Source organism: Heteronotia binoei, chromosome 1 (genome assembly GCF_032191835.1).
Source record: "Heteronotia binoei isolate CCM8104 ecotype False Entrance Well chromosome 1, APGP_CSIRO_Hbin_v1, whole genome shotgun sequence".
NCBI classification, from domain to species: Eukaryota; Metazoa; Chordata; class Lepidosauria; order Squamata; family Gekkonidae; genus Heteronotia; species Heteronotia binoei.
This window is the reverse complement of record NC_083223.1, coordinates 253,649,286-253,674,761: the sequence shown is the minus strand read 5'-3', so window position 1 is coordinate 253,674,761 and position 25,476 is coordinate 253,649,286. Positions and strand designations below refer to the sequence as shown.

General features: G+C 42.9%; 1 protein-coding gene across 1 annotated transcript; it reads right to left on the bottom strand.

The window, feature by feature from the left end:
* Window positions 1-18,531: 18,531 nt before the first annotated feature.
* On the bottom strand, window positions 18,532-23,714 carry LOC132587871 (ras-related and estrogen-regulated growth inhibitor-like protein). The gene is made up of 4 exons (XM_060260267.1): window positions 23,523-23,714; window positions 20,656-20,709; window positions 20,460-20,536; window positions 18,532-18,951 (listed from the first exon to the last, which is right to left on the bottom strand). The coding sequence occupies exons 1-4, from the start codon at window positions 23,635-23,637 to the stop codon at window positions 18,532-18,534; spliced, it is 666 nt and encodes a 221-aa protein (XP_060116250.1). The 5' UTR covers window positions 23,638-23,714.
* Between the last annotated feature and the right edge of the window lie 1,762 nt (window positions 23,715-25,476).

Sequence of the window (25,476 nt, the reverse complement as noted above, 5' to 3'; positions counted from 1 at the left end):
ATTTTCAATGCAATTGCCTCTTCACCACTCTCAGATTAGCAACAAGCACATGCCTTTCTTCCTCAGGGCCTACTGATTAGCTATTTTTATAACCTCACAGTTGGCTCTGTATTCAATGTGCTGCACATGGCCTGCTGTCATCAATAGCTTCATATTTCTCTCCTGGAAGGTCAGACTCTTAACTCTTCTCAAGCTATACAAGCCATTCTGCTGAAGTAGCCCAATCTTTGCATCTTTGTCATGGATAAGATCAGAAATACATCACAGGTGCTCTTCAGAATGCTTCAATCTTCATGTGCCCAGGCCTCATTTTGGGTAGGAGCTCACAGGAGTGGAGCTCCAGAACCTCTAAATTTTGTTGTGCTTTTTCTTTCTTAACCCCCCACCCCCAAATACTTGCTTCTGGGCTCCATTGTTCAACCCCTCTGAGAATTTTGCTGAACTCTAAGATTTGACAAACTTTCTAGTATTTTTTCTCTCACAAAATGGGAAATAACCAAAGCATATATAGCAGACAGATGGAAATCTTCATCATGCCATTGTGACCACATAGGAGAAAGTAATTTAAAAAGTATGATGGAAGTAAGATTTTATTATGACAATTATAATTTAAGAAGCATTTTAAGGTAGATTCTGGGCTGATATAATTTAGTACACCTTCTGGATATGTCAGGGGTATGTGACATATGCAAATGAGTTAGCAAATGAGTCATGCTAATGAGCTCAGCACCTCTTTTTCTACAAAATGACCCCTGGCGAGAACAACCAGGTGTATGTGTTTGACAACCTGCAGGATGGTTGGGAGTGAGAAAAGGGGAGTGAGTGACGTCAGCCATGTTGCGAAGTCACTTCTGGAGAAAAAACCTGGAAACAATGCAGGGTAGCTCTAAATCCATAAAGTTCTGATGATTCCTAGAGCTACCTTACATCAGCCAGTTTGGTGTAGTGAGAGCCAGTTTGGTGTAGTGGATAAGTGCGCGGACTCTTATCTGGGAGAACCGGGTTTGATTCCCCACTCCTCCACTTGCACCTGCTGAGATGGCCTTGGGTCAGCCATAGCTTTCATAGAAGCTGTCCTTGAAACGGCAGCTGCTATAAAAGCACTCTTAGTCCCACCTACCTCACAGGGTGTTTTTTTGGGGGGGAAGGTTAGGGTTGCCAATCCCCAGGCGGGGGCAGGGGATCCCCCGGTTTGGAGGCCCTCCCCCCGCTTCAGAGTCGTCAGAAAGTGGGGGGAGGGGAAGGAAATGTCTGCTGGGAACTCTATTTTTCCCTATGTAGATTTATTCCTATAGAAAATAATCGAGAATTGATCTGTGGGTATCTGGGGCTCTGGGGGAGGCTGTTTTTTGGGATAGAGGCACCAAATTTTCAGTATAGCATCTAGTGCCTCTCCCTAAAATACCCCCCAAGTTTCAAAAAGATTGGACCAGGGGGTCCAATTCTATGAGCCCCAAAAGAAGGTGCCCCTATCTTTCATTATTTCCTATGGAAGGAAGGCATTGAAAAGGTGTGCCGTCCCTTTGAATGTGATGGCCAGAACTCCCTTTGGAGTTCAATTATGCTTGTCACAGCCTTAATCTTGGCTCCACCCCTAATGTCTCCTGGCTCCATCCCCAAAGTCTCTTGGCTCCACCCCCAAAGTCCCCAGATATTTCTTGAATTGGACTTGGCAACCCTGGGGAAGGTAGAGGAGATTGTGACCGCTCTGAGATTCAGAGTATAGGGTGGGATATAAATCCAAAATCATCTTCTTCTTCACTTCTCGGATTTCCCCCAAAGTGACTTTTCAGCTTAGCCACCATTGGGTTTTTTTTTTTTAAAAAAATTCAATCAGCAAGGCTGCTAGCAGGAGGCCTCCCATCATAGACTGAGGCTTGGCAGCCCTGTAGGGATATGATGGCTATCCAGGATAAATTCAGTATTTGACTAATCAGGCAACTGGTAGAGAGGAGCTGGTTATGTGTCAGGAAAACACTACCTGTCAGATTTTTGTCCCATGGAGTTGTTTTCTGTTTAGTTGGGGCAACAAAAACCAGCTACCTATAAAAAATTACCCAGAGGAGCACAGCTGTTTTTATGCATGGACCAACAAATACAGCCGCTTGTCAAATTTCACATGACTGTGCATATTTCCTACAGCAGGAGACACCTTACACACAACTGCCATAACATGAGGAAACAAAGCTTGAATTCAGGTAGCAGCTTCTGGCTATGCACTGGAAGATTCTTGTTCTTTTCTGTCCCATTCAAGACCCCTTTAGATTTTATATCCAAAATTCAAGAAGTGGGCCCCAGGGTTTGGAGAGGGGAGAGACCCCATCAAGGCATGCTGTAGAGCCCACCCTCCAAAGCAGCCATTTTCTTCAGGGCAACTGATCTCTGTAGTCTGAAGATCAATTATAATACTGGGAATTGTCTCCAGACCCCACCTGGAGGCTGGTAAACTTAAGTAATTGGCGGACACAACAGTGGGGACTGTGGCATCAGAAGTTAAATTTCCAGGGGAGAGAATAGATGCTTCTGATCTCCAGTGCACATCTGCATAAATACCTTCCTATCATGCATAGCAGCACAGACTGCTATTTCATACTCTGCAGTTGTATTTTGAACTGTTGCAGTCAATTATGTTTTGCTGGTATATGACTTAACGGGGGAAGGCTGTTTCCCAGAAAATGAACACATACACCAGAGACTTTAGTAATATGTAACAATGGGCTAGGTGATTCAAGCAGTGATCCTTGGTATAGGAAATGGAGAACGTGCCTCAGATTTGTTTTTCTCTTTGAGGGAGAAGCAGTAATCCTACCTGAGGTGAAGAATAGAAGCCTCCTCAGAGGCATTTGGCTATTGACTGGCATTTCTGTCACTGTGTCCTTGGCAGCCAGATTTTCCCTCATCTTTTTCTCCTCTTGCTCTCCTTAAGCCTTCCTTAATAGATAGCTTGCTGGGTGTAAACAAGATGTCTTTTGTACTCCCACGTTTAAACTCAAATACCTTCTCAATTATTTCCTGACCTTCAGAGACATTACTCCCCCTCCCCCTTCCATGGCGTAGGCACTAATGCACAACAGGTGAGTTATCCCTGAGCAGCAATGGTAGGGTTGCCAGTTCGCCCCCTCAGCCACCAGTAGGGAAGTAGGGTTGCCAGCCTCCAGGAGATCGTAAGCCAAAATGCCCTCAAAACGAGGTTGGGGAATTATCAAGTGGGCACCTGGCTCACTCAGGATCTTTTTACCTATGTATACAAGATTAACCTTCCAGACAAGTGATGCTGAAAATATTAGGGACTCTAATTAAGTAAAAACAGTCAAAATTTATTAAGAAAAATATAGGCTTCCATACAAGATAAAATGCTCATACAATCACACATACAGTCCTAGGAAACATATAGATAGAGAGATAGGGGAACACATGGGTAGACAAACAGGGTGATATTTACCTATCGTAGTTTTCAAGAAGGCTCCAATGGCGATGTAAGAGGATGGGGGAAATGGACCCAAAACTGTGGCCAAAATCAAGGATGGATCTAGACAGTGGAACTGGGGTACTGCACACATGTGAGGAGCTGTGTCACAGGTTATAAAGACTACCTTGAGCCCTTAGGAGATGGGAGGTACAGGGGTGGATGACAAGTGGTCAGCTGGTACATGGCCTCAGAAAAGGGGAGGCTCTGCAGTGACCATAAGGGCTGGACTTCTGCAGAAGCCAATAGCAAGTTAATTTGTGGCACCTAATTGGGTGCTTGCTCTTGACCAATAGACTTGCTTGGATCCTGGATACCTGAGTGAACTTTCAGGTTGAAATGGACCAAGGGGAGGCTCCAAAATGACAGTTGGGGAGGAGAATAGAGATTACTTGGGTGGGGAGATGCTTAAGACTATTAAACTTATCTAAAAGGGTGACAATAGAGAGCCAAATCATTGCCTAGGTAACACCCGGTTTACACAAAGGAACTTGGCTCCGGCTGAAGATGGTCTTCCTCTTCTTTAATCTTCTTCCTGGCACCAGTCTTTGTCCTGAGTTCTGTTGGACAAAGGCTTGAATGGTCTGGCAGAATCCATGCCTAAGATATGCTTGATTGCCTTATGCAGAAGTTGAAGCAGCTGTTGGATATGGAGTCAGGAAAACAAGATGGATTCTGGTGGTGTTAGCCTTTGGTTCATGGAAACAGGCTGGAAACTGTTTGCCTGTACAGTTCATTGTGGCGTGGCTTCTTCCACTGCAGCGGCCAAGACTGGGCACACAAGGAACAGCTGGAAGCTCGTCTGTAGTTCTGGCTACCACCCATCCAGAGATGTAGAATGCTGCTGCAAAGCTGAGGCTTATAGCATCCACATAAGCCTTAGCAACCGTGGGCAAAGTCCACTTCTTAGAGCAGATGTGTGCAAGTCAAAACTACAGGCACCCTGGCAACCATACTGGTGATCACGATGTCCATGTGTATGAAAAGTAGGGGGCTTTTCCTTACAAGATCTGCATTTACAACTGATCTCCAGCTTGCAGAGTTCAGCTCCCCTGGAGAAAATGGTTGCTTTGAAGGCATTGCACCATGCTGAGGCCCCTCCCTTCCCCAAACCTCACCCTCTCCCAGATCCACCCCCAAAGTCTCCAAGTATTTTCCAACACAGACCTGGCAACTTTTGAACACAATTTTTTTTCAGTTTCAGGAGCAGTTTTATGTACAAGTTAAAGGTGTTTCTATGGGCAGCCCGTTTTCTCCCAGTGTTGCCTGTTTATTTATGGCTTTTTTTGAGGATCGGTTGTATTGTAACCCACTTGTTAATCCTTTTTTTTTTCGACCTTGATTTGGTTTCGTTGATATATTGATGACGTGATGGCTGTAATGTCTAATAGCAGTGTGGTAGATCCATTACTGAAATGGGTGAGTTCCATTCATCTGTCTATTCAATTTCGCTATCAGGCGGATGTTCGCATGGTTTCTTTTTTGGATACTTTGGTCTTTAAGCACAGTGATAATATACTGGCAGTGAAACCTTATCGCAAATCAATAGATACAACCATGCATTTAAGATTTGACTCGTGTCATCCTAGTCATCTGAAAAAAAAGTTTACCTTTTTCGCAACTTACAAGGGCAAAATGGAACTCTACATGTCTGGAAGATTTTGAAACCAAAAAGAATAGAATTTGTAAACAGTTTGAAGCTCGGGGATACTCAAAATGTACTTTGACTGCAGCTTGTAGAAAAGTTAACAATATGCCAAGAAATGCTATTTTAACCAAGGACACTCACCAGGAGGGGGCAAACTCAAGGGTTAAAGATAGACTGATCTGTGCACTTCAGTTTTCTCCACTTTCTTATTCTATCCAAAACACACTTAAAAAATGTTGGTTCTTGGTAAAAGACGTACCTGGGTGTAGTAATTTTCCAAAAATAGGATACCACAGGACAAAAAACTTATCCGACACTTTGGTGAGATCTGACTTTAAGAAAATGCCCTTTCCTACTTACGTGGAGGGGGGGAGCAGCATAAATGCGGGACATGCTCCGCTTGCCCTTTATCCAACATCCAAGATCAGGTTTTAGAGTTAAATTAAAAGATGCAACATGTTCAACTAAAGGTTGTATTTATATAATTTTGTGTCCATGTCCAAAAATATATTGTGGAAGCACCAGACGGGCGGTACGTACCCGTGTCTTGGAACATAGGTCCCATGTGAAGAATTTTGTGCCTGAAGCTCCTCTTTCAGAACATTTTCATGATTTACATCATGATCCAAATGATCTTAAATTTTTTGTCATGTTAAAACAATTTTATTGGTAACATATAGTAACAAATCTATTTCTTACATCTTAATAACTTCTTTTATCTACCCCATATATTACTTTCTACCCACCCCTCCCCCCGTTACTTGACCCCCGCCGGTGTTATTTACTTAAAATGCTAATATTTAAAGGTACCCTTATTAAAACAAAAACTTATATTCTTCTTCTTTCTAAAACTTAATCATTATCAAAAATTGTCCAATGTCCTTTTATTTTCCACTCTTTTGCTACATATCTTCTAAACTTTTTCCACTCCATCTTAAAAACTTCTAAATCATAGTCTCTTAATATTCTTGTTAATTTGTCCATTTCACTCCATGTCATAACTTTTATAATCCAATCCCATTTCTCTGGTATTTTTTCTTGCTTCCACAACTGCACATATAATGTCCTAGCAGCTGAAAGCATGTACCAAATTACAGTTCTATCTTCTTTTGGAAATTTTTCCATTTGTAATCCCAACAGAAAAGTCTCTGCAACTTTCTTAAATTCATATCCCAAGATCTTAGAAATTTCTTGCTGAATCATCTGCCAATACTTTTTTGCCCTTTCACAAGTCCACCACATATGGTAGAAAGAACCATGTTTTTTACATTTCCAATTTTTTAGAAGTCATATACCATCTATACATCATTTTGAAACAGTTCTCTTTAATACTATGACACGTCGAAAGCTTCATAGAATTCTTCCAAAAGTGTTCCCAAGTTTCCATCTGTATTTCTTTATTTACATTAATTGCCCATTTAATCATTTGAGATTTCACTACTTCATCCTCCGTAGACCATTTTAACAGTAATTTATATATTTTTGAAATTAACTTTTCATTATCTCCAAGCAGAACTTTTTCCATTTCTGTTTGTTCTTTTCTTATTCCTTCAGTTTTGATATCATTATTCACCAAACTCTTTGTTTGTTGCATTTGGAACCAATCATATTTGGTTTCTTCCCAGCCCACACAAATTCTGAAATTTTTCTTCGCCATTTATCAAATTGTTTACTTTCTTTCACAATGGGAATAGCTTGAAACAAATACATTATTCTTGGTAGAATATTTTAATTGCAGCTATTCTACCCAGCAATGACAAATTAAGTTTGTTCCATTTTAACATATTTTCATCCATTTTACGCCATAGCTTCTCATAATTATTTTTAAATAGATCAATATTCTTCATAGTTATCTCTGCACCCAAATATTTTACTTTGGAGGTGACTTCACAGCCCGTTAGTCTCTGTAATTCTTGTTGCTTATTTATTTGCATATTTTTACATAGAAATTTTGATTTTTCTTTATTAATACAAAGTCCCACCAACTCCCCATATTCTTGTACTTTGGCTAACAACAAAGGTGTGACTTATATGGGGTTTTCATTTATAAACATTATATCATCTGCAAATGCTCTTTATTTGTAAGTAAATCCTTTTATTTTTAATCCTTCTATTTCTTTATCTTCTTGGATCTGCATCAGTAATATTTCAAGAGTCATTATAAACAACAATGAGGAAAGCGGACAACCTTGTCTTGTACCTTTGCTAATTATCATATCTTCTGTAAGGTCTGCTTTTATACATAGCCTTGCACGTTGTTCAGTGTATATTGCTTTTATCATTCTTATAAAGCTTTCTCCCAACTCCATTTTCTCCATTACTGCAAACATAAAGTCCCAGTTTAAATTGTCAAATGCTTTCTCTGCATCCGCAAAGAATAATGCTACTTCCTTTTCTGGATGTCTTTTATAATATTCTACAATATTTACAACAGTTCTGATATTGTCTCTTATTTGCCTTTTGGGAAGAAACGCCGCTTGATCTTCCTTTATAAAATTTATCAAATGTTGTTTAAGCCGTTCTGCCAAGATTCTTGTATATATTTTATAGTCATTATTTAATAGCGAAATTGGTCTATAATTTTTTACATTCATGACATCTCTATCTTCCTTTGGTATCAACGAAATAACAGCTTCCTTCCATGTGTTTGGTATTTTTCCTTTTATTTTTATCATGTTCATTAACTTCTGCAATTTCGGTGTTAACTCATCTTTAAAGGTTTTAAAATATTTAGCTGTATATCCATCTGGCCCAGGTGCCTTTCCATTTTTCATTGCATTAATTGCAGCTTCAATTTCTATTTTTTCAATTGGATCATTCAAAACTTTTTGCATATTTTCTGTTAAGGGTTCTATTTTATCTTTTGTAGATACTCATCCATCTTTTCTTTCTTTATTTTGACATCTTTAAACAACTTGGCATAATACTTAAAAAATTCTCTTTTTATTCCCTCTTGGCTAACCACCTCTCTTCCATCTACCACAATTTTATTAATAATTTTATTTTCTCTCTTTTTCTTCAGTTGCCAAGCCAAATACTTTCCAGGTTTATTTGCTCCCTCAAAAGATTTCTGCTGCAGTCTTTTCAAATTCCATTCCAATTCTTTATTTAACAAATGTCTCATTTGCATTTGTAATATTGTAATTTCCCTTACAATTTTCTTTTTCCCTGGCCTTTTTCTCAACTCCCCTTTTTTTTCTTTATTTCATTTTGAATGTCCAACAACTGTTTTTCTTTAACTCTCTTATCTTTATTATTCAAGGTAATCAATATTCCTCTCATTAGTACTTTATAGGCATCCCAGACCATCCGAAATTCTATATCCTCTTTGTCATTCATTTGAAAGAAAGTTTTAGTTTCATTTTCTAGGTATGTCACTATTTCTTCATTCTGTAGTAAATCTTCATTCAATCTCCATCTTCTCAACTTCTTAGACAATTTTGTAATCCACATTATTGGGTTATGCTCAGCCCCAATTTTAGGTAAAATCTCTATTTTCCTTGTTATAAGACCTAAATCTTTAGTGCCCCACAACATGGCAATTCTAGAAAAAGTTTTATGTCTTGCTGAAAAAAAGGCTTCTAAAGTCCATTACAAACAATATGTCCAATAGTATTTATCTTCTTGTCATCTCAATTAATTCCAACAATTTTTAATGTCCCGAACACTTTAAAAACATTATTTTAATTTTGACCTCCAAGCCATGGCCGCCGATGTTTCTCAATGGTATTTTAGTCCTAGAGTAGGTTTTTCATCCACTACTTCCTGTTTTACTTGCCACCAAATCTCGTTTTCACTGGTAAAGAGATCTCACGATGCTTGACATACTTCTTGTGTTGATTGTATATGCTGCAGGTCTGTGACGATGGTGCTCTTTTTTCAAAACCACAAGTAGACCAAACAATAAATTCCTTTCCACTTTTTTGGACTGTCCTTTAAATTTACAAAGTCCAAATTTCACCTCTTCCTCCCTTCTTCTTCCAAGCTTTCTAGATTTCCATTTTCCACCTTCTGAATTTATTCTGTTTAACTGTAAATAGTCCCGGAATGAAAGATAGTAATTTGTACCTTTTCTGCCAATTAGCCAGATCCACATAAGAATGTAAGAGAAGCCATGTTGGATCAGGCCAACGGCCCATCCAGTCCAACACTCTAAGAACATAAGAGAAGCCATGTTGGATCAGGCCAACGGCCCATCAAGTCCAACACTCTGTGTCACACAGTGGCAAAAAATTTTATATACACACATACACTGTGGCTAATAGCCACTGATGGACCTGTGCACACAGTGTCACACAGTGTCAAAAAATTTTATATATACACACACACTGTAGCTAATAGCCACTGATGGACCTGTGCTCCATATTTTTATCTAAACCCCTCTTGAAGGTGACTATACTTGTGGCCGCCACCACCTCCTGTGGCAGTGAATTCCACATGTTAATCACCCTTTGGGTAAAGAAGTACTTCCTTTTATCTGTTTTAACCTTTCTGCTCAGCAATGTCATCGAATGCCCACGAGTTCTTGTATTGTGAGAAAGGGAGAAAAGTACCTCTTTCTCTACTTTCTCCATCCCATGCATTATCTTGTAAACCTCTATCATGTCACCCCTCAGTTGACGTTTCTCCAAGCTAAAGAGTCCCAAGCATTTCAACCTTTCTTCATAGGGAAAGTGCTCCAGCCCTTTAATCATTCTAGTTGCCCTTCTCTGGACTTTCTCCAATGCTATAATATCCTTTTTGAGGTGCGGCGACCAGAACTGCACACAGTACTCCAAATGAGACCGCACCATCGATTTATACAGGGGCATTATGATACTGGCTGATTTGTTTTCAATTTCACACCGGTCTTGTGTAGCTTTAGATGTTTAGCAAAGTCCAAGAAGGTTAGGATTCTGTCGAACTTATGTCAAATAAATGACTCTGAGAACTTCTGCAGATGATGAAAATGCAACTCTTCTCCGGAGACCCCTCAAAGCCTCATAGGAGCACCCCCCCCCCCCCCGGGACTCCCTTTTAGCCAAGGTAAATTTCCTCAAAGTTTCCTGTGCATATCTTGAACTAATCTCTAACTGAGAAAAGTAGGCAGTAGGCATTAATTTGCCTTCCACTACCCTGAACAGAAGTTCCAGCCTGCTCCTGTTATGAGAAGCAGCTCAGCTCAGCATTTTCCTCCCCCGAAGTCGATCTTAAATTTTTTGTGTTGGAAAAATTTTCTGTTTGGCTTTATGGGAAAGTGGATATGCATAAGTGGCTTTTGAAGCAGGAAATGTGATGGATTTTTAAATTAAACTCCTTGGTTCCCAATGGATTGAACAGCGATTGGGATTTGTTGTGCTTTTTGTAATCTTATAACTTTGTATTGTGATCTGTGGGAAATACCGCTGTAGATACTTTAAGAGAGCATTTGATTGATTACACCTGTAGCTTGTAAGTGCAGTGGATTTTGTTATTCGAAGCCATCTTTGTCTGCAGAATAGTTGGAGTGTTGGTTTCCAACATAAGTTGTAAAAATGTTTTGAAGGTGTGTATAGGAATGCCTGATGTGTTTGTAAATTTCAAATTGTTTATCTATTTGCTGGTGAATTTTAACCTTTTATATATGCAGCTTGTAGAAGCCTATTGTGAAACAGGGCATCAAGCGCATCCCTGTTGCGTTCTTTTGCCTTGTTGCTTGTCATCTCTACACTGGCTACAAGAAGATTTGGAGCACAGGACTCCACCTTCACAGCTCATCGCACCATGTCTCGGAATCCCAGCTTTAAGGAACAATCACAAGGATTTTTATTCCAAAGAAATAGACTATTGCTATGGGCTTGGTGTATGGGTGTGTCTTATGTGACAGAACCGGCCCGATTCTGCCTTCAGACCCAGTCCCGTCAACTCCCTATTGAGTCGCCAACTCCTGGAGGGAGCTATTTCTCCTCCGGCCACTTGGGCTCGCTGCCACCACCTGCTCAGTCTAGGGGTTCAGATTGAGAGGAACAGGACTCCCAATCCCCCTCTCCAGCTATGAGGCCAGGCCTCAAGGTCCTCTGCCACCCTGTACTTGGGTATCACAGAGACCACAGCACTTCTTCGGGGAACCCCTGGAGGATTGGCACCTTATCCAACTGCATGCCTTCCCCCTTCCCCAGGGCCCCCTTCATAAAGCAGTGTGGTCTAAGTGGTTGGGGATCTATGTGGTACAGAGTTTGACTGCCAGCATTCAAAACAGTAAAAATGTTTAATAAGAAGAGAAAGGAAAAAACAAAAACAGTTACATGTAAAAGTTTAGCACAGCACCTGAACAGCAACAAGGAGGACAAATAAAAGGTGGATTTAAACGCATCCTCTCGTCCCTGGTGTAAACTCGCCCTACCTTGTGAATTACTGCCTGGGGTCCCACAGGCAGGAGCCCACAGGCTGGCAACCTCTCTTCCTGAGCGCCAGCCGAGAACTGCCTTTCCCCACCTAACTCAAATTAAAAAAAAAGAACTTCCTGCCCCTCTAGGAGGCTTTCCCCCTAGAGTTGCTGGTTTAACTCCAGAAGGGAGGAAGGAATGAGGGGAAGGCTAAAGAACTTCCTGCCCCTCTAGGAGGCTTTCCCCCTAGAGTTGATGGTTTAACTCCAGAAGGGAGGGGGGAGTGAAGGGAAGGCTAGGCCACACAGCCTGCCTAGTAGTTTCATGTTCCCCTCCAACCAAGCACCAACATTAACCAAGATGGCGTTTCTCCACATCTTATATTTGCACTTTTGGTATTGCATGATTCTATGAGGATATTTGATTGTATAAAATAATTGAAAAATCTGGATGCCTATGGACTTTCTTTCCTGTTTCCATTACCACGTTACTCTGTTGGTTTGCTATAGGTCCAATCAGGATCAGACCCTCAGTTATTGTTAAATAGCTGAATTCATCTCTAAAATGGTGTTGGCGTCCACAGATCAGACCTGTCAATGCCATAACATCTAGTCTGGCCCTAAGAGTTGCCATTATGTGACTTTAATTTTTTTTTTTTTCTAAAGGAGTGTGGGCACAAAGAATTGGTCACTCTGAAAGAAAGCTTTTCATGTTGAGTATTTGGTGCAGTGCTAATTTTATCCCTGTAGTGGGACTGGAAAGCAGAAAGGGGGTGGCGGAAGGCTTTTAAAAATATACAGGAAAGAGTTAAGACAGGGATCAACCAGGACATTATCAAATCTTCTGCTTTCATTGCACAGTTTATTTCATTTACTTCAATTATTTATACCCTTCAGTTGCTGTTGTTGGTTAGTGGATTTAGGGATACTTTTTTGCCATCCTTGATGGAAATTTCCTCTACTTGGCTTTAATCTGCTCTCCCCGCACCCTGCTTTGCAATATCACACACTGTTCCTTGTAATTCCGCTATCCGCTATCTCCCCACCCCCCCCCCCCCCGCTAATGTCTGGTTCATACTAATTGTGTTGCTATAAGTGCTAACAGATTTGCTGCTTCCCAAGCCATTTTGGAGGGCCCACACTGTCCCTGGTACTGAATCTGGAGTTGGGATAAGGAGACAGTCTGTTCCCTGGGGCAGGGCGTTTTTTCACTTTTTTAAGGATTTATATTTTGCTTTTCAGTCCTACCAATGGCTCATGAAGTAAGTTCACAAGAACTATAAACATGATTTTGAAAACAGCCAACAGCAGAATAAAAGTAATAACAGAAATAGTAATAAAACTTCAGAAAGCAACAATTGGCAATAGAACTATCTACGTAATGGATCAGCTTCGGGGGAGCAGGGTCCCATCAGGTAATTTCCTGCCCAATCAGGATTCGGTCCTGCCAATCACATTGAAGATCCAGGAAGTCCAGCATCCTTCTTTGTATGGTAGCCAGGGCGGGGTTTTTTGGTAGAAAAAGCCCAGCAGGAACTCATTTGAATATTAGGCCACACCCCTGACACCAAGCCAGCCGAAACTGTGTTTCTATGCATTCCTGCTCAAAAAAGCCCTGATGGTAGCCATTAGAGCTGCCATCCCACAAGTGGGGCCTGAGGGTCTCCTGAAATACAACTGATCTCCAGATGACAGAGGTCAGTTTCCTTGGAAAAAACGGCTGCTTTGGAGGATGGACGCTACAGCATTCTACCCCCCCACTGAGGCCCCTCCCCAAACTTCACCCTTCCCAGCCTCCACCTCCAAATCTCCAGGAATTTCCAGACCTGAATTTGACAACCATTATAGCTATTGAGATGCTTCCAAGGCATGAAGGTACCACCCTCCTTGTCCTCTAGCAGGGGCGGCCAAACTTGCTTAACATAAGAGCAACATAGAATAAATGTCAGATGTTTGAGAGCTACAAGACATGAACATAGATGTTTGAGAGCCACAAGGAAGGAAGGAAGGAAGGTGTGGCCTCAAGAGGTGCTGGGCTCTCCTTCCTTGGAAGTTTTTAAACAGAAGCTAGATGGACATCTGACAGCAATGAAGATCCTGTGAATTTAGGGGGAAGGTATTTGTGAGTTTCCTGCATTGTGCAGGGGGTTGGACTAGATGACCCTGGAGGTCCCTTCCAACTCTATGATTCTGTGAAGGAAGGAAGGAAGGAAGATGGGAAGAGAGAGGTGGAAAGAAAGTAACTTTAAATGCATTCTCCAAGCTGCTGGCTGGCTTGGCTTGGAGAAGTGATTTAAAGAGAGAAATGCCTTCTCTGTGCCGGCTGATGGGGCAGTGGGGGCTTCAAGAGCCACAGTCACACAATATATGTGAAAGAGCCACATGTGGCTCCCAAGTTGCAGTTTGGCCACCCCTGTCCTCTAGCATTGCTTTTCTAAGGAACATATAAGTCCTAAAATTAGCTATGCTGGCTAACAGCTGTTAAGAGATTTGTCTTCCATAAGAACCTCTAAGCACTGTCTTGCAGGATTAAACCAAGCTTCATCTAGCTCAGTATTCTGTTCCCTGCAGTTGTTAGCCAAATGCTTTCAAGAAGCTCACAAGTAGGAAAGGTAAGATAGCAATGGCCCTCCCTATCTTACTCCCCCCACCCACCCAGCAATTGGTATTCAGAGGTATACTGTCTGTGCAGTTGGCTAGAGCATCTCTGACAAATGAATCCCATAGCTTTATGAGTTTTGTGAAGAAGTAGTTTTCCTTTGTCTGCCTGGCAAATAGGTTCAGAACAGTTTCATGGGGTGACCCAAGTTCTAGGGTTTATGGGAGGGTGAGGGAGTTCTCGTTCTGCACTTTCTCAACTCCATAATTTTGGACACTGCAATCATGTCTGAGTCATCTTATTTTCAGAACTAAAACCATGCATCCTGTTGCTAAGGTTGCCTGAAGGGGATCCTATACCTCTAAGATTTGCCCAGAAGATGAATATCATCGGTTGTAGCTTTCCCTATTATGATTTTGCAAAAACAGGAAAAGCTGTCCCTGGTGGAATTCTCCCTTTGATGCAGCTCTTAAACTTTTGAACATTCTGAGAATCCGGACTGGACAGCTTGACCTGTGATTCTCTCCTTCCTCATGCAGATGAGTTCTAAGGTCAGATTAAAGGTGCTGTAGATCAAAATGCCATTAGGAGCTGTAATAACGGAGTAATAGAATCATAGAAGAGCGGAAAGGGAACTCCACGGTCAAAATCCCAGGACAACAGACAGTGGTCAACTGCAAGTAAGTCAAGGCACAAGAATAGGCAGCATTATTTGAACCCAGGCCCACTCAGATCCACAAATAGCACACTTACATCCCTTAACATCTGTTGCCAACCAACTAGCAGCATTGTGTGCTTTCAGCTGTTCACAAAGCATATCACTTCCTGTACCCACCACCTGCTAGACAGTGTTGTTTAAAATGCATTTCAAATTTTTGAAGTCAGTATTTGATTTTATGCAGAGGGAATGTGCAGTGTCAGGACTAAAATCCTACCGAAAGCCAGACTCTTTACCACAACTCTTTACCATAAATAAATAAATACCCACTCCCTCCCGCCCCTGGCTGAGAAATACCTGGAGATTTTGAGGTTAGTGTGGGGTTGCCAAAGTCCAGGTGATGGCTGGTGGGAGATCACCAGCTCCTACCTGGAGGATGGTGACCACAGTTTGGTCACATGGACTTGATTATGCTTCACCATAGTGCATGTAAAAAAAGAACTTCAGCCTCCCTCCCCACTTTGCCATTTTCTGGATCTGAAATGCTCCCAAGGCTAGTATTTGGACCACTGGAGAAACATGTATACTCGTGGGTTTCCCCAGTTCATCAAATGCCCCCTCTCCAGCTGTTTCAGATTGGGAAAATATGTGCAGGGAAAGAAACTGAAGCCCTTTCTTGTGCACCGCAGTCATGATCTGAATTGGGCCTCACATGTGCAGGAACCAGGGTCGTCAGCTCCAGGTTGGGAAATACCTGGATTTTTTTTTTGAGGGGGGGAGCCTGAGGAGGCCAGAGTTTGGGGCAACTTCCAACATGGCCGTTTTCTCCAGGTGAACTGATCTCTGTCACCTGGAGATCAGTTGTGATCCCAGGAGATCTCCAGCTACTACCTGGAGGTTGGCAACCATAGCAGGAACTGAGAAGACCCTTCATGCCTAATTGTTACATAGAACACAGGGTGGGGACTCCGGCCTAACCTGTGTGTGCTCTATAATGTGTAAAGAAGAGATTTATTCCCCCTCCACCTTTGCTTCTAAACTCTAGTACTAGAATTCCAGGCTCCATCTTGCGGCAACCCTGCTCTTCACTCCCAGTTTTAACTAATAGCCCATGTCCATTCTTTCTCCTTTGTTGTCTTCCCTACTATCAAAATTTAGATTGTAAACACTACGGGGGCAGTAACCTGTCTTTAGCTTATCTGTAAAGTGGCATGCAGAAGAATAGTAATCAAGTAGTAGTGATAGTGATTCTCACGAGTACTGGTTGCTCAGAAGAATTTTGGAGAAAACTGAACGAAAATCACCAGTCTGTCTTCTTACATAACAAACTTTTTATTACTCATCCAAATAAGAACAGAGATGGTTCTGTCAACAGGACAGTTAGATAACAAAATAAATCTGAATGTAAACAGGAGTACAAAAAGGCAATGTTCTAATAAGTTATAATAATTTACCTTCATAACAGTGATTCTTGTTAGTTTTCAAGAGGTGTCTAAACCATATGATAGAAATAGTCAAAAGGAATGTATTCTTCCAGTGAAACACAGGAAAAAATCCCTGAAACTCTTGTTAATATCAAAGGTCTAGAATTCCACCGTGGAAATAATCAGCAACCATTAAGTCGCCATTTCTTTTAATTACGATACTATATTATTAAGGTTGCCAACGACTGATCTGGGAGTGCCTTACAGACATACATAATCTGAGTGGTAAACCAGTTCACCGCATTTGTTCAAAGGTATGTTCTGTCCTGGCTCTAGCACAGAGAAAATCAGGGGTATGCTTAGCACTGGTTGGTCAGAAACCAGTGATGTCACTAACCACACATATCCCCACAAAAGCCACATGCCCTCTCCTCCCCAAAACAATGGCGAATTCATTCAAATAAAAATAAATGGTGACCAGCCCATTTGAAGCATGAAGTTAAATTATCAAATCGATATTAAAATTTGTTGGCCAGGTTAAAGCTATGGGAGAGGAAATCATAGGAAGTCCTGATTGCATGTACATTTGTACCTTTTGAAACTACTTCCTATTGAACAGACCCAGAACTTGACCCCTCTTATTGGTTATATGATAAGGACATTTACATTGTCTGCCAATACAAAATCACGGATATTTGACAATTAGACATATGGGTCAAGATTCAAAGACTTCTTCGGGTGCACCAAAGGACTTGGACCAACAGTTCCACTAGGATTTAGAAAAAACATTTTTTTTTCTTGAACTTGAGGGCAATGATTGAAATTGATCAGGAATAGATTCTGGGTGGACAAAAGGAGATCTTTACTCAGTGAGCAATTAAATTGTAGAATTCACTGCCAGTGGACCCAGTGATGAGCAGAGCAAAGTTAGCTTTAAAAACAATATTAGATGGAGTGATGGAAGAGAGGTTCATCAGTGGCTATAAGCCACAGCGATGGCTGCTTTCTACTAAATACCAGAACAAAGAGGCAACATTAAAGAGGCACTGGCTTCTGCCTTATTTCTTGGCCTTCCAGGCAACTGGTTAGTCACTGTGTGAAACAGAATACTGGACTAGATGGTCCACTTGTCTGATCCAGCAGGGCTCTTTTGATGTTCATATGAAGAGCAGATTATTTTGCCATATCAGTCATCCGCTTTTGAAATTCCTTTCCATTTTAAACACAGTTTGCCATAGCACGGAGCAGCTGCTGTTCAAGAAATTTCTCCAGAGCCCCAGTACAGGAAAATAATGAGCTGTACAACTCTTCAGGCCTTCTCCATTATACATTTGTTTTTAAAGATTTTATATATATATTCAGGTTGTAAAATGTGGCAAGGTCTATTTTGCATGTTATTTCTAAATAAAAGCTACACACAAACTTTGCATGATGAACAAACAATATTGATAAAACATTTTCCGTTTTCTTTAGCAGAAAAGAAAATGTTAATTTCTTTTTCTCCCTGCATGCTTTTAAAAATTGTGGAAAGCTCTGCTACTTAGCTGTCCTGCCCATCTTATAAAAGAGAAATAACGTTGTGTGCAGCTGAGATCAGAAACCATCTCAGTGGTGTGCACCATGCACTGTGCATAAAATTCAAAGTGGTGTGGCAATGCCTCTACCTTTAAGCACTTAATTAAGGCGAAAGTTCTGTGCGCGGGCTGGGATCTCATGCTGTCACATTCAGCAGGGTTCTTGCACTGAATTGACATGAGATCAATTCAGCCCCATTATTTTGTTCCCAATCAACCTAATCATTTCACTAACCCCTGCAGGGTCTCCGAAAGGTTTTACAGCAACATTGTGCGCCTTCAAAAAGTCATATAATTGCCTGGCTTCTTTCAAATCATCTAACTTGCAAGGAATTATTTTTATGAAGAGAAGTGCTAGGGTCACGCCTGCGTAAAAGTCATATTGTCTGACTTAGAAACCCTGTTCCCTCCCCTCCATATTGGAGCTGGTTGTGGTTGCTTGGTGACAATCAAATAGCATTCTGTGCATGGTCAAAAGCACCCTCTTTATTCTTTCTCACACTAAAACCCATTTCTGAGGCAAAGCCATGATAACACTGTTTTGAAAGTGGAAACACAAGGATTTCCAGAGATGCAAAATTATGCCAGCAAGAGAAAAAACAATTATCTGTTGTTCACATTACTCTCCTCAGCCCAAAAGGACGTGGTAAACAGTTGATACATTTGTAGTTGTCCGTAGTTCCTGGAACCTGGTGCGGGAATTTTCCACGTTTCCCTTCTGTGGTAACTTCACCTGAGGTTCCATCTAGCTGAACAGCCACTACTAGGATTACTGCTCCATTTGTCTCTAGGATCCTATTTTTCTTCTTGCCTTTCCCCTCAATCAGTTCTCCTTCGCCCAAAGACAGCTGACATGCTCCGTACGAGTCCTCTGATGCTCACCGCCTTTTTGGCAGAGCTCCGGGAATCCTGCACAATGTCCAGAAGTTCGTGGAAGACCACCAAGGCTCCATGGTAGGTTTCTGCAGTGGAGATCTCAAAAAAGCTTGAGTCTGTGGAAAGAGCCAAGAGTCGTCCTTCCTCACTGGAGACTGCCCGCCGGTGCTGCAAGTCCCGTTTGTTCCCCACCAGAATAATGGGGACTTTCATGGCCCCTCTTCTTCTCTTCAGCTGCTGGATCTGCTGGAGCTGTTGGCGGGCAAAATGGAAGCTGGTGCGATCACAGATACTGTAGACCAGAATAAAGCCATCGGCCCAGCGGACCTGTTTCTCATTCATGCAGCCTTGGAACTCAGCAGTCTGTGGAGATTGGAGTGAGAACCCAGAATTAGTGAGGAGAAGTAGAATGGCCATCCTTAATACTTCCTCAGGTTGCTGTGGCAACCTCGGAAGTCCACCTCCAGGCTTTGGAAATCAAATTAGGCCTAACCAGATTATAGAATTTGATCGAAGTGTGTGACAGGTAGGTTAAGTATTAAACATCAGCTGACCCTCTGTGGCTGTCCATATGGTTGCCAACTCTGGGTTGGGAAGTTCCTGGAGATTTTGGAGGTGGAGCCTGGGGATGGCAGGGTTTAGAGAGGGGAGAGACCTCAGACTCCACCCTCCAAAGCACAGCCATTTTTTCCAGGCAAACAAAACTCTGTTGTTGGGAGATCAGTTGAAATTCTGGGAGATGTCTGGGCTCCACATGGCAGCTGACAGCCCTAATTTAAACTCCTCCCTTGTATCCATTTCGAATTTCATTGACCAGCTATATCAAATTACAGCCCTAATGGAAGAACCGTATACCACGGCTGATCCTAGTTTGGTTTCTGAAGCTTGGAAATCCATTTGTCCATCCCTGCCACCTTCAAACTCTCATTTTTTCTCCACAAGGGGCACACCACTTTTGTGAAAGTCAAATAGCAGGGGTACATAGCACATTGGGCAATATAATTCCATGGGCCTCCTATAATCTTTCTATGACCAGTGCATACCAAGCACATCTTTTATGTTCTTATATACACTGTTCACTTATGGAATCTGAGCTAAGGTGATGGCCACTTGTTAAGATTCTTGGGTAGACACTCACAGAGCACAAGTCTATCAGTGGTCTCTATCCATAATAGCTAAGTAGAGCCTCTGCACTCTAAGCAGTCTACCTCTAAATACTAGTTGCTGGGGAGGGGGAAACAGTGGGAAGGACGATTGTTTTCTCATGCTCTCTTGTCAGCTTCTAAGAGGCCAGTGTCTGATCATGGTTGGCAACTCACTATAAAACTAGATGTACCTTTGGGCCAATCCAGAAGGGCTTTTCTTATCTCCTGAGTCTGCCCCGTTGGTTGCTGGCATACTGAAGTGTCTCAGTAGCAGCTCAATGTAATTCAAGCTGGTTTTAGTAATTCTGGGGCCTTGGACAAAAGTCCAGAATGGGGCCCCAGAATTATTGTCACCTCCCACCTCTGGGAGAACTTGGTACCCCAAGCCCAACACAGGGTGGACACAAGTGTCAAGAGAAGCCTGCTCGTCTTCTCCCCCCTCTGTTGAAGGGGTGGTGCCATGCCTTGTTGGGGACTAACCTGGTTGCTCATCGGCTAAGACTGAGTGTAATACTAAAGAGAACAATGCTAGCCTAATTTGGTGTTCTGTATGTTTCCTGCGTTGCTCTCTACCAACACAGCTAAAACAATTGTTAAGCTGTTTGAGTCTTCAGTAGGGACAAAAGCTGAGGCGTCCATATTTGCTATGAGCCCTAGCTTGGAAAATTCTCCAGAGGTATCTTACCTGAAACCTAATAAAACCTATTTAAAACCAAGGTATCTTACCTGAGGGCAGATGGAGTCCCAGATATTGACGTGAACCTCCCGGCCACTCATCATCATGTTGTGGCTGTAAATTGATTCTGCAGAGGGGAACAGGGAGAAATGAGAAGATACATTGATAAGAATGGAAAGAAGGGACTGAGAAAGGAAGAGTAACAGAACTGAGACATGCAAAGGATTCTTTAGAAAGCGGACTCACCGATATTCCCATATTCTCCAATAAACCTTCGGGTCAGAAACCGGACTGTCAAAGCTGGAATAATGGAAGAAACAGTGACATTAGAAAAATATAGTTCCTGTCTTCAGGGAGAAACCCTTGCTGGGAAAGATCCTGCAGGACACCCCCCAACAAGGACTAATGTTTGCATTCAGTTTAGAACTGCCAACTTCCAGGTGGTTGCCAGAGACCTCCCAGAATTCCAGCTGGCCTCCAGGTTACAGAGATCAGTTCCCCTGGAGAAAATGGCTGCTTTGGAAGGTAGACTGTATGGTATTGCACCCTGCTGAGGTCCCTCCCCTCCTAAAACTCCACCCTCACCAGGCTCCACTCCCCAAATCTCCAGGTATTTCCCAACCCAGAGCTGGTAACCCTGATTCTATTTCATTTGGGCTCGCTCCTGAGGAAGCACGCCAGCCAGAACTGATCATTTTAAAAAACAACTTTGCATTGTCATATTATATCCTTCTCTGAGAGATTAGTAACCTCCCTGTCTGCTAAATGATGACCTGCCATCGGAAACTGATTTCATTGTCTTTGTACCAGTTTGCACATTACTTTTGCAAGCGTAGACCTTAAAATATAAAGCACAAGTGCAAACAGCAAATGTTTGCAAACATGGACGTCATGGGGTTACCAGGATCAGCAGCACCTCTGTGCCAGGTATATGTAAAAGGCAAAGGTAGTCCTCTGTGCAAGCACCAGTCATTTCCAACTCTGGGGTGACGTCGCATTATGACTTTTTCATGGCAGACTTTTTTACGGGGTGGTTTGCCATTGCCTTCCCCAGTCATCTACACTTTCCCCCCAGCAGAAGGATGGAAGGCTGAGTCAACCTTGAGCCGGATATCTGAACCCAGCTTCGGCCGGGATCAAACTCAGGTCGTGAGCAGAGAGCTCAGACTGCAGTACTGCAGCTTTACCACTCTGCGCCACGGGGCTCCTCTGCCAGGTATATGACAACCAAACTAAGATCACTGTGCACATTGTGTGAAATGGCTTTTTTTCCTGGAGATTAAACTGGGTACCCAAGATTTCCTGATTTTATCTTTTTTTTTGCTCTGTGTAGCCCTTTTCAGTTGTCACATCTTTGGCACTCAAACCATGAATAAATGGAGAGACCATGCTATTCATATGCATGGAGCTGATATGCACCATTTGATCCATGGTGCGAGGCAGCGTACTCCTGAATGCCGGTTGCCAGGGGACAACCACATGCACCCCAGAACACCCCAGCCACCTACCAGAAGACACTTGGTAGCAGTGATCTATTCCCTTCCAGGAGGCTTCACTTAATTCAGCATTGCTAGGGTTGCCAGCCTCCAGGTGGGGCCTGGAGAGCTCCCGCTTTTACAGCTGATCTCCAGCTGGCGGAAATCAGCTTCCCTGAAGAAAATGCCTGCTTTGAAGAATGGACTCTATGGCATTGTATCCTGATGAGGCCTCTCCCCTCCCCAATCCCCACCCTCTCCTGGCTCCACCCCCAAAGTCTCCAAGTATTTTCCAACATAGGCCTGGCAACGCTAATAACGGCTGAATTTCTAAAATCCTGAAAACCCTTCTGTGTACAGTTGGGGGTTAATCATTAGTGTGGCAGAAGCATTTTGCATGTGTGCAGAGGGCCTCTCCCCGCTGCAATGTTCCCAGGATCGTTTATGTGACCCTGAGAAAGTACCCTGACTGTAAGGCATGTTACAGTCAGGGTACCTTCTCAGGGTATCTTGGTGGGGGGAAGTTGCCTGGGATTACTGGTACCGCACACAGTGCCTTGAGGACCAGGCTGGATGTAACAGCAGCACATCCATGAGTTGACATTCAGATGTGCCCCAGTCGGGGAGAAAGAGGTGTGTAGGTGTGCGTCCATCTTTTAAAATCACAGTAGCAGCATGAGGGTAATGAAAGCAGCGGTCTCCCCTCCTACACTTTTTACCTTCTTACTGTCTCTCCACTTTGCCCTCCCTCCACTCAGCTCTCAGTTAAGCTCATTTCTTGTACGGGAGTTTAGTGGAAGAGAGAAGCATCTGCGGGAAGAGACTAGGGGGAGGTAAATTGCCGGCGGAAGTTGAAAGTTTGGTATCTCTCACCCCCAAACATCTTTTGCTTTTAAAATCATGTACACCCCACACCACTGTGCACATGATTGGCACAGATATGGGTGTTAAAACACACTGATTTCCCACTTTCACATCACTGCTAGCATCTGAATGTTGGAAACAGCCAGGCTGAACTGCTCTCTCACATTGCACAGCTAAGCTGTACCTCTGCCCTGTATGCTGCACGCCTCTGACAATCTAAACTCATCCTTTCAACAGTCAGAACTTGTCCCTTCTTTCATTCTTCTTCTCTTCCTCCTCCCGCCACCCCAGTCTAAATCTTGATTCCTTGCAGAAAAGGATCTACCTTTTGTATCCTGTGTTTCTATGACAGTTTACATATAATCAAGAATAATATAGCACAGGCAATGTGGAGCAATAACAGTTCATTTTACGTACATAGCTCTTTTGAATGTTCAAAGTGCATCCCATCCATGGTTTTATTGCAAACTTTGCAACCATCCTGTAAGGAAGGTCGATGTGATAATGTCCATATTTCAGAAGGAAGGGTTGCGGCAATAGTGGCTTGCCTACTGCCCCCTCCCCACCAGTGAACTCAGGGCAGAGTCAAGATCTGAAGCAGAGATTTCCTCATTCAAAGCTCAACCCCATGGCTCCTGCTCCTCTACAGTTTTGTGGCATAAACCAAAAGACAGATCCCTGCCCTGAGGTGAATACAGTTCACAGAAACAATCGTTCAGACAAGGTATAAAGATAGCTCTCTAAACATCGCAGGCTGTTCTCAAAGCAACTCACCTGATTTCCCCACTTTCTCAGCTCCGATGACGAGAATGTTGGCTTCCAGTTTGGACAGGTTGCATTCGGACATCTTGCCAGCCTGTTGAAAAGCTGTCCTCAATTGGACCAACATTTGGAGTTTTTGCCCAGGAATAAACACCCAAGGAAAAGGAATCAGCAGGCACAGTCTCCAGAGAGAAGTGTGTGTGTTCTTTTCCCCCCCAGGTGAGAACTGGTTGCCTGGCTTCTCTTGCCTGCCGGTTTTTATAGTGAAGAGGAGGAGCTGCAGTCTGAGTGACAGGAACAGATGGAACAGTCTCTCGTGTTGTGCCTGGCTGCCCGACACGGAACGCCAACATGCAGTACAACATGTGCGTGCATATGGGAGAGGTGGCTGCTCCACACCTTCTACTGTGCATACATGTGAGCCAAACAAGATTAGCTCGCCCAAGTTGAGAAAGCAAAAGCACAAAAGCTGGCAAAGAATAGAAGCAAAATAAAGGTTTGAGTCAGGATTGGAGCGGCAAAAGGCGTTAAAAACACTGCTGGAAAGACATCAGAGCCGGGTAGCCAGCCAGGGAGGTAGTGGGACTTTATTTTGGTGTTAGGGATGATGAACCTGAATGTCATTAGCTTGCCAATTCTGTTTCAGCATCCCTGTTTCTAGGTGTTTTTTTTTTTTTAGCAGGAACGCAGTTACGGCTGACTTGGTGTCAGGGGGTGTGGCCTGATATGCAAATGAGGTCCTGCTGGACTTTTCTACAGAAAACCCCTGTGTGAAACAACAGTGATGTCAGGGGGTGTGGTCTAACATGTAAATGAGTTCCGGCTGGGCTTTTTCTAGAAAAAAAAGCCAAGCCTGTTTCAATGTTCCTCCTTCTTTGGGAGAAACAACCCAGGTCCTTGTTAAGAACATAAGAGAAGCCATGTTAGATCAGGCTAATGGCCCATCCAGTCCAACACTCTGTGTCACACAGTGGCAAAAATGTTTTTTATATATATATACACACACACACACACACACACTGTGGCTAATAGCCACTGATGGACCTCTGCTCCATATTTTTATCTAAACCCCTCTTGAAGGTGGCTATGCTTGTGGCCGCCACCACCTCCTGTGGCAGTGAATTCCACATGTTAATCACCTTTTGGGTGAAGAAGTACTTCCTTTTATCTGTTTTAACCTGTCTGCTCAGCAATTTCATCGAATGCCCACGAGTTCTTGTATTGTGAGAAAGGGAGAAAAGTACTTCTATCTCTACTTTCTCCATCCCATGCATTATCTTGTAAACCTCTATCATGTCACCCCGCAGTCGACGTTTCTCCAAGCTAAAGAGTCCCAAGCGTTTCAACCTTTCTTCATAGGGAAAGTGTTCCAGCCCTTTAATCATTCTAGTTGCCCTTTTCTGGACTTTCTCCAATGCTATAATATCCTTTTTGAGGTGCGGTGACCAGAACTGCACACAGTACTCCAAATGAGACCGCACCATCGATTTATACAGGGGCATTATGATACTGGCTGATTTGTTTTCAATTCCCTTCCTAATAATTCCCAGCATGGTGTTGGCCTTTTTTATTGCAAACGCACACTGTCTTGACATTTTCAGTGAGTTATCTACCACGACCCCAAGATCTCTCTCTTGGTCAGTCTCTGTCAGTTCACACCCCATCAACTTGTATTTGTAGCTGGGATTCTTGGCCCCAATGTGCATTACTTGGCACTTGGCCACACTGAACCGCATCTGCCACGTTGACACCCACTCACCCAGCCTCAACAGATCCCTTTGGAGTTCCTCACAATCCTCTCTGGTTCTCACCACCCTGAACAATTTAGTGTCATCCGCAAACTTGGCCACTTCACTGCTCACTCCCAACTCTAAATCATTTATGAACAAGTTAAAGAGCATGGGACCCAGTACCGAGCCCTGCGGCACCCCACTGCTTACCGTCCTCCACTGCGAAGACTGCCCAT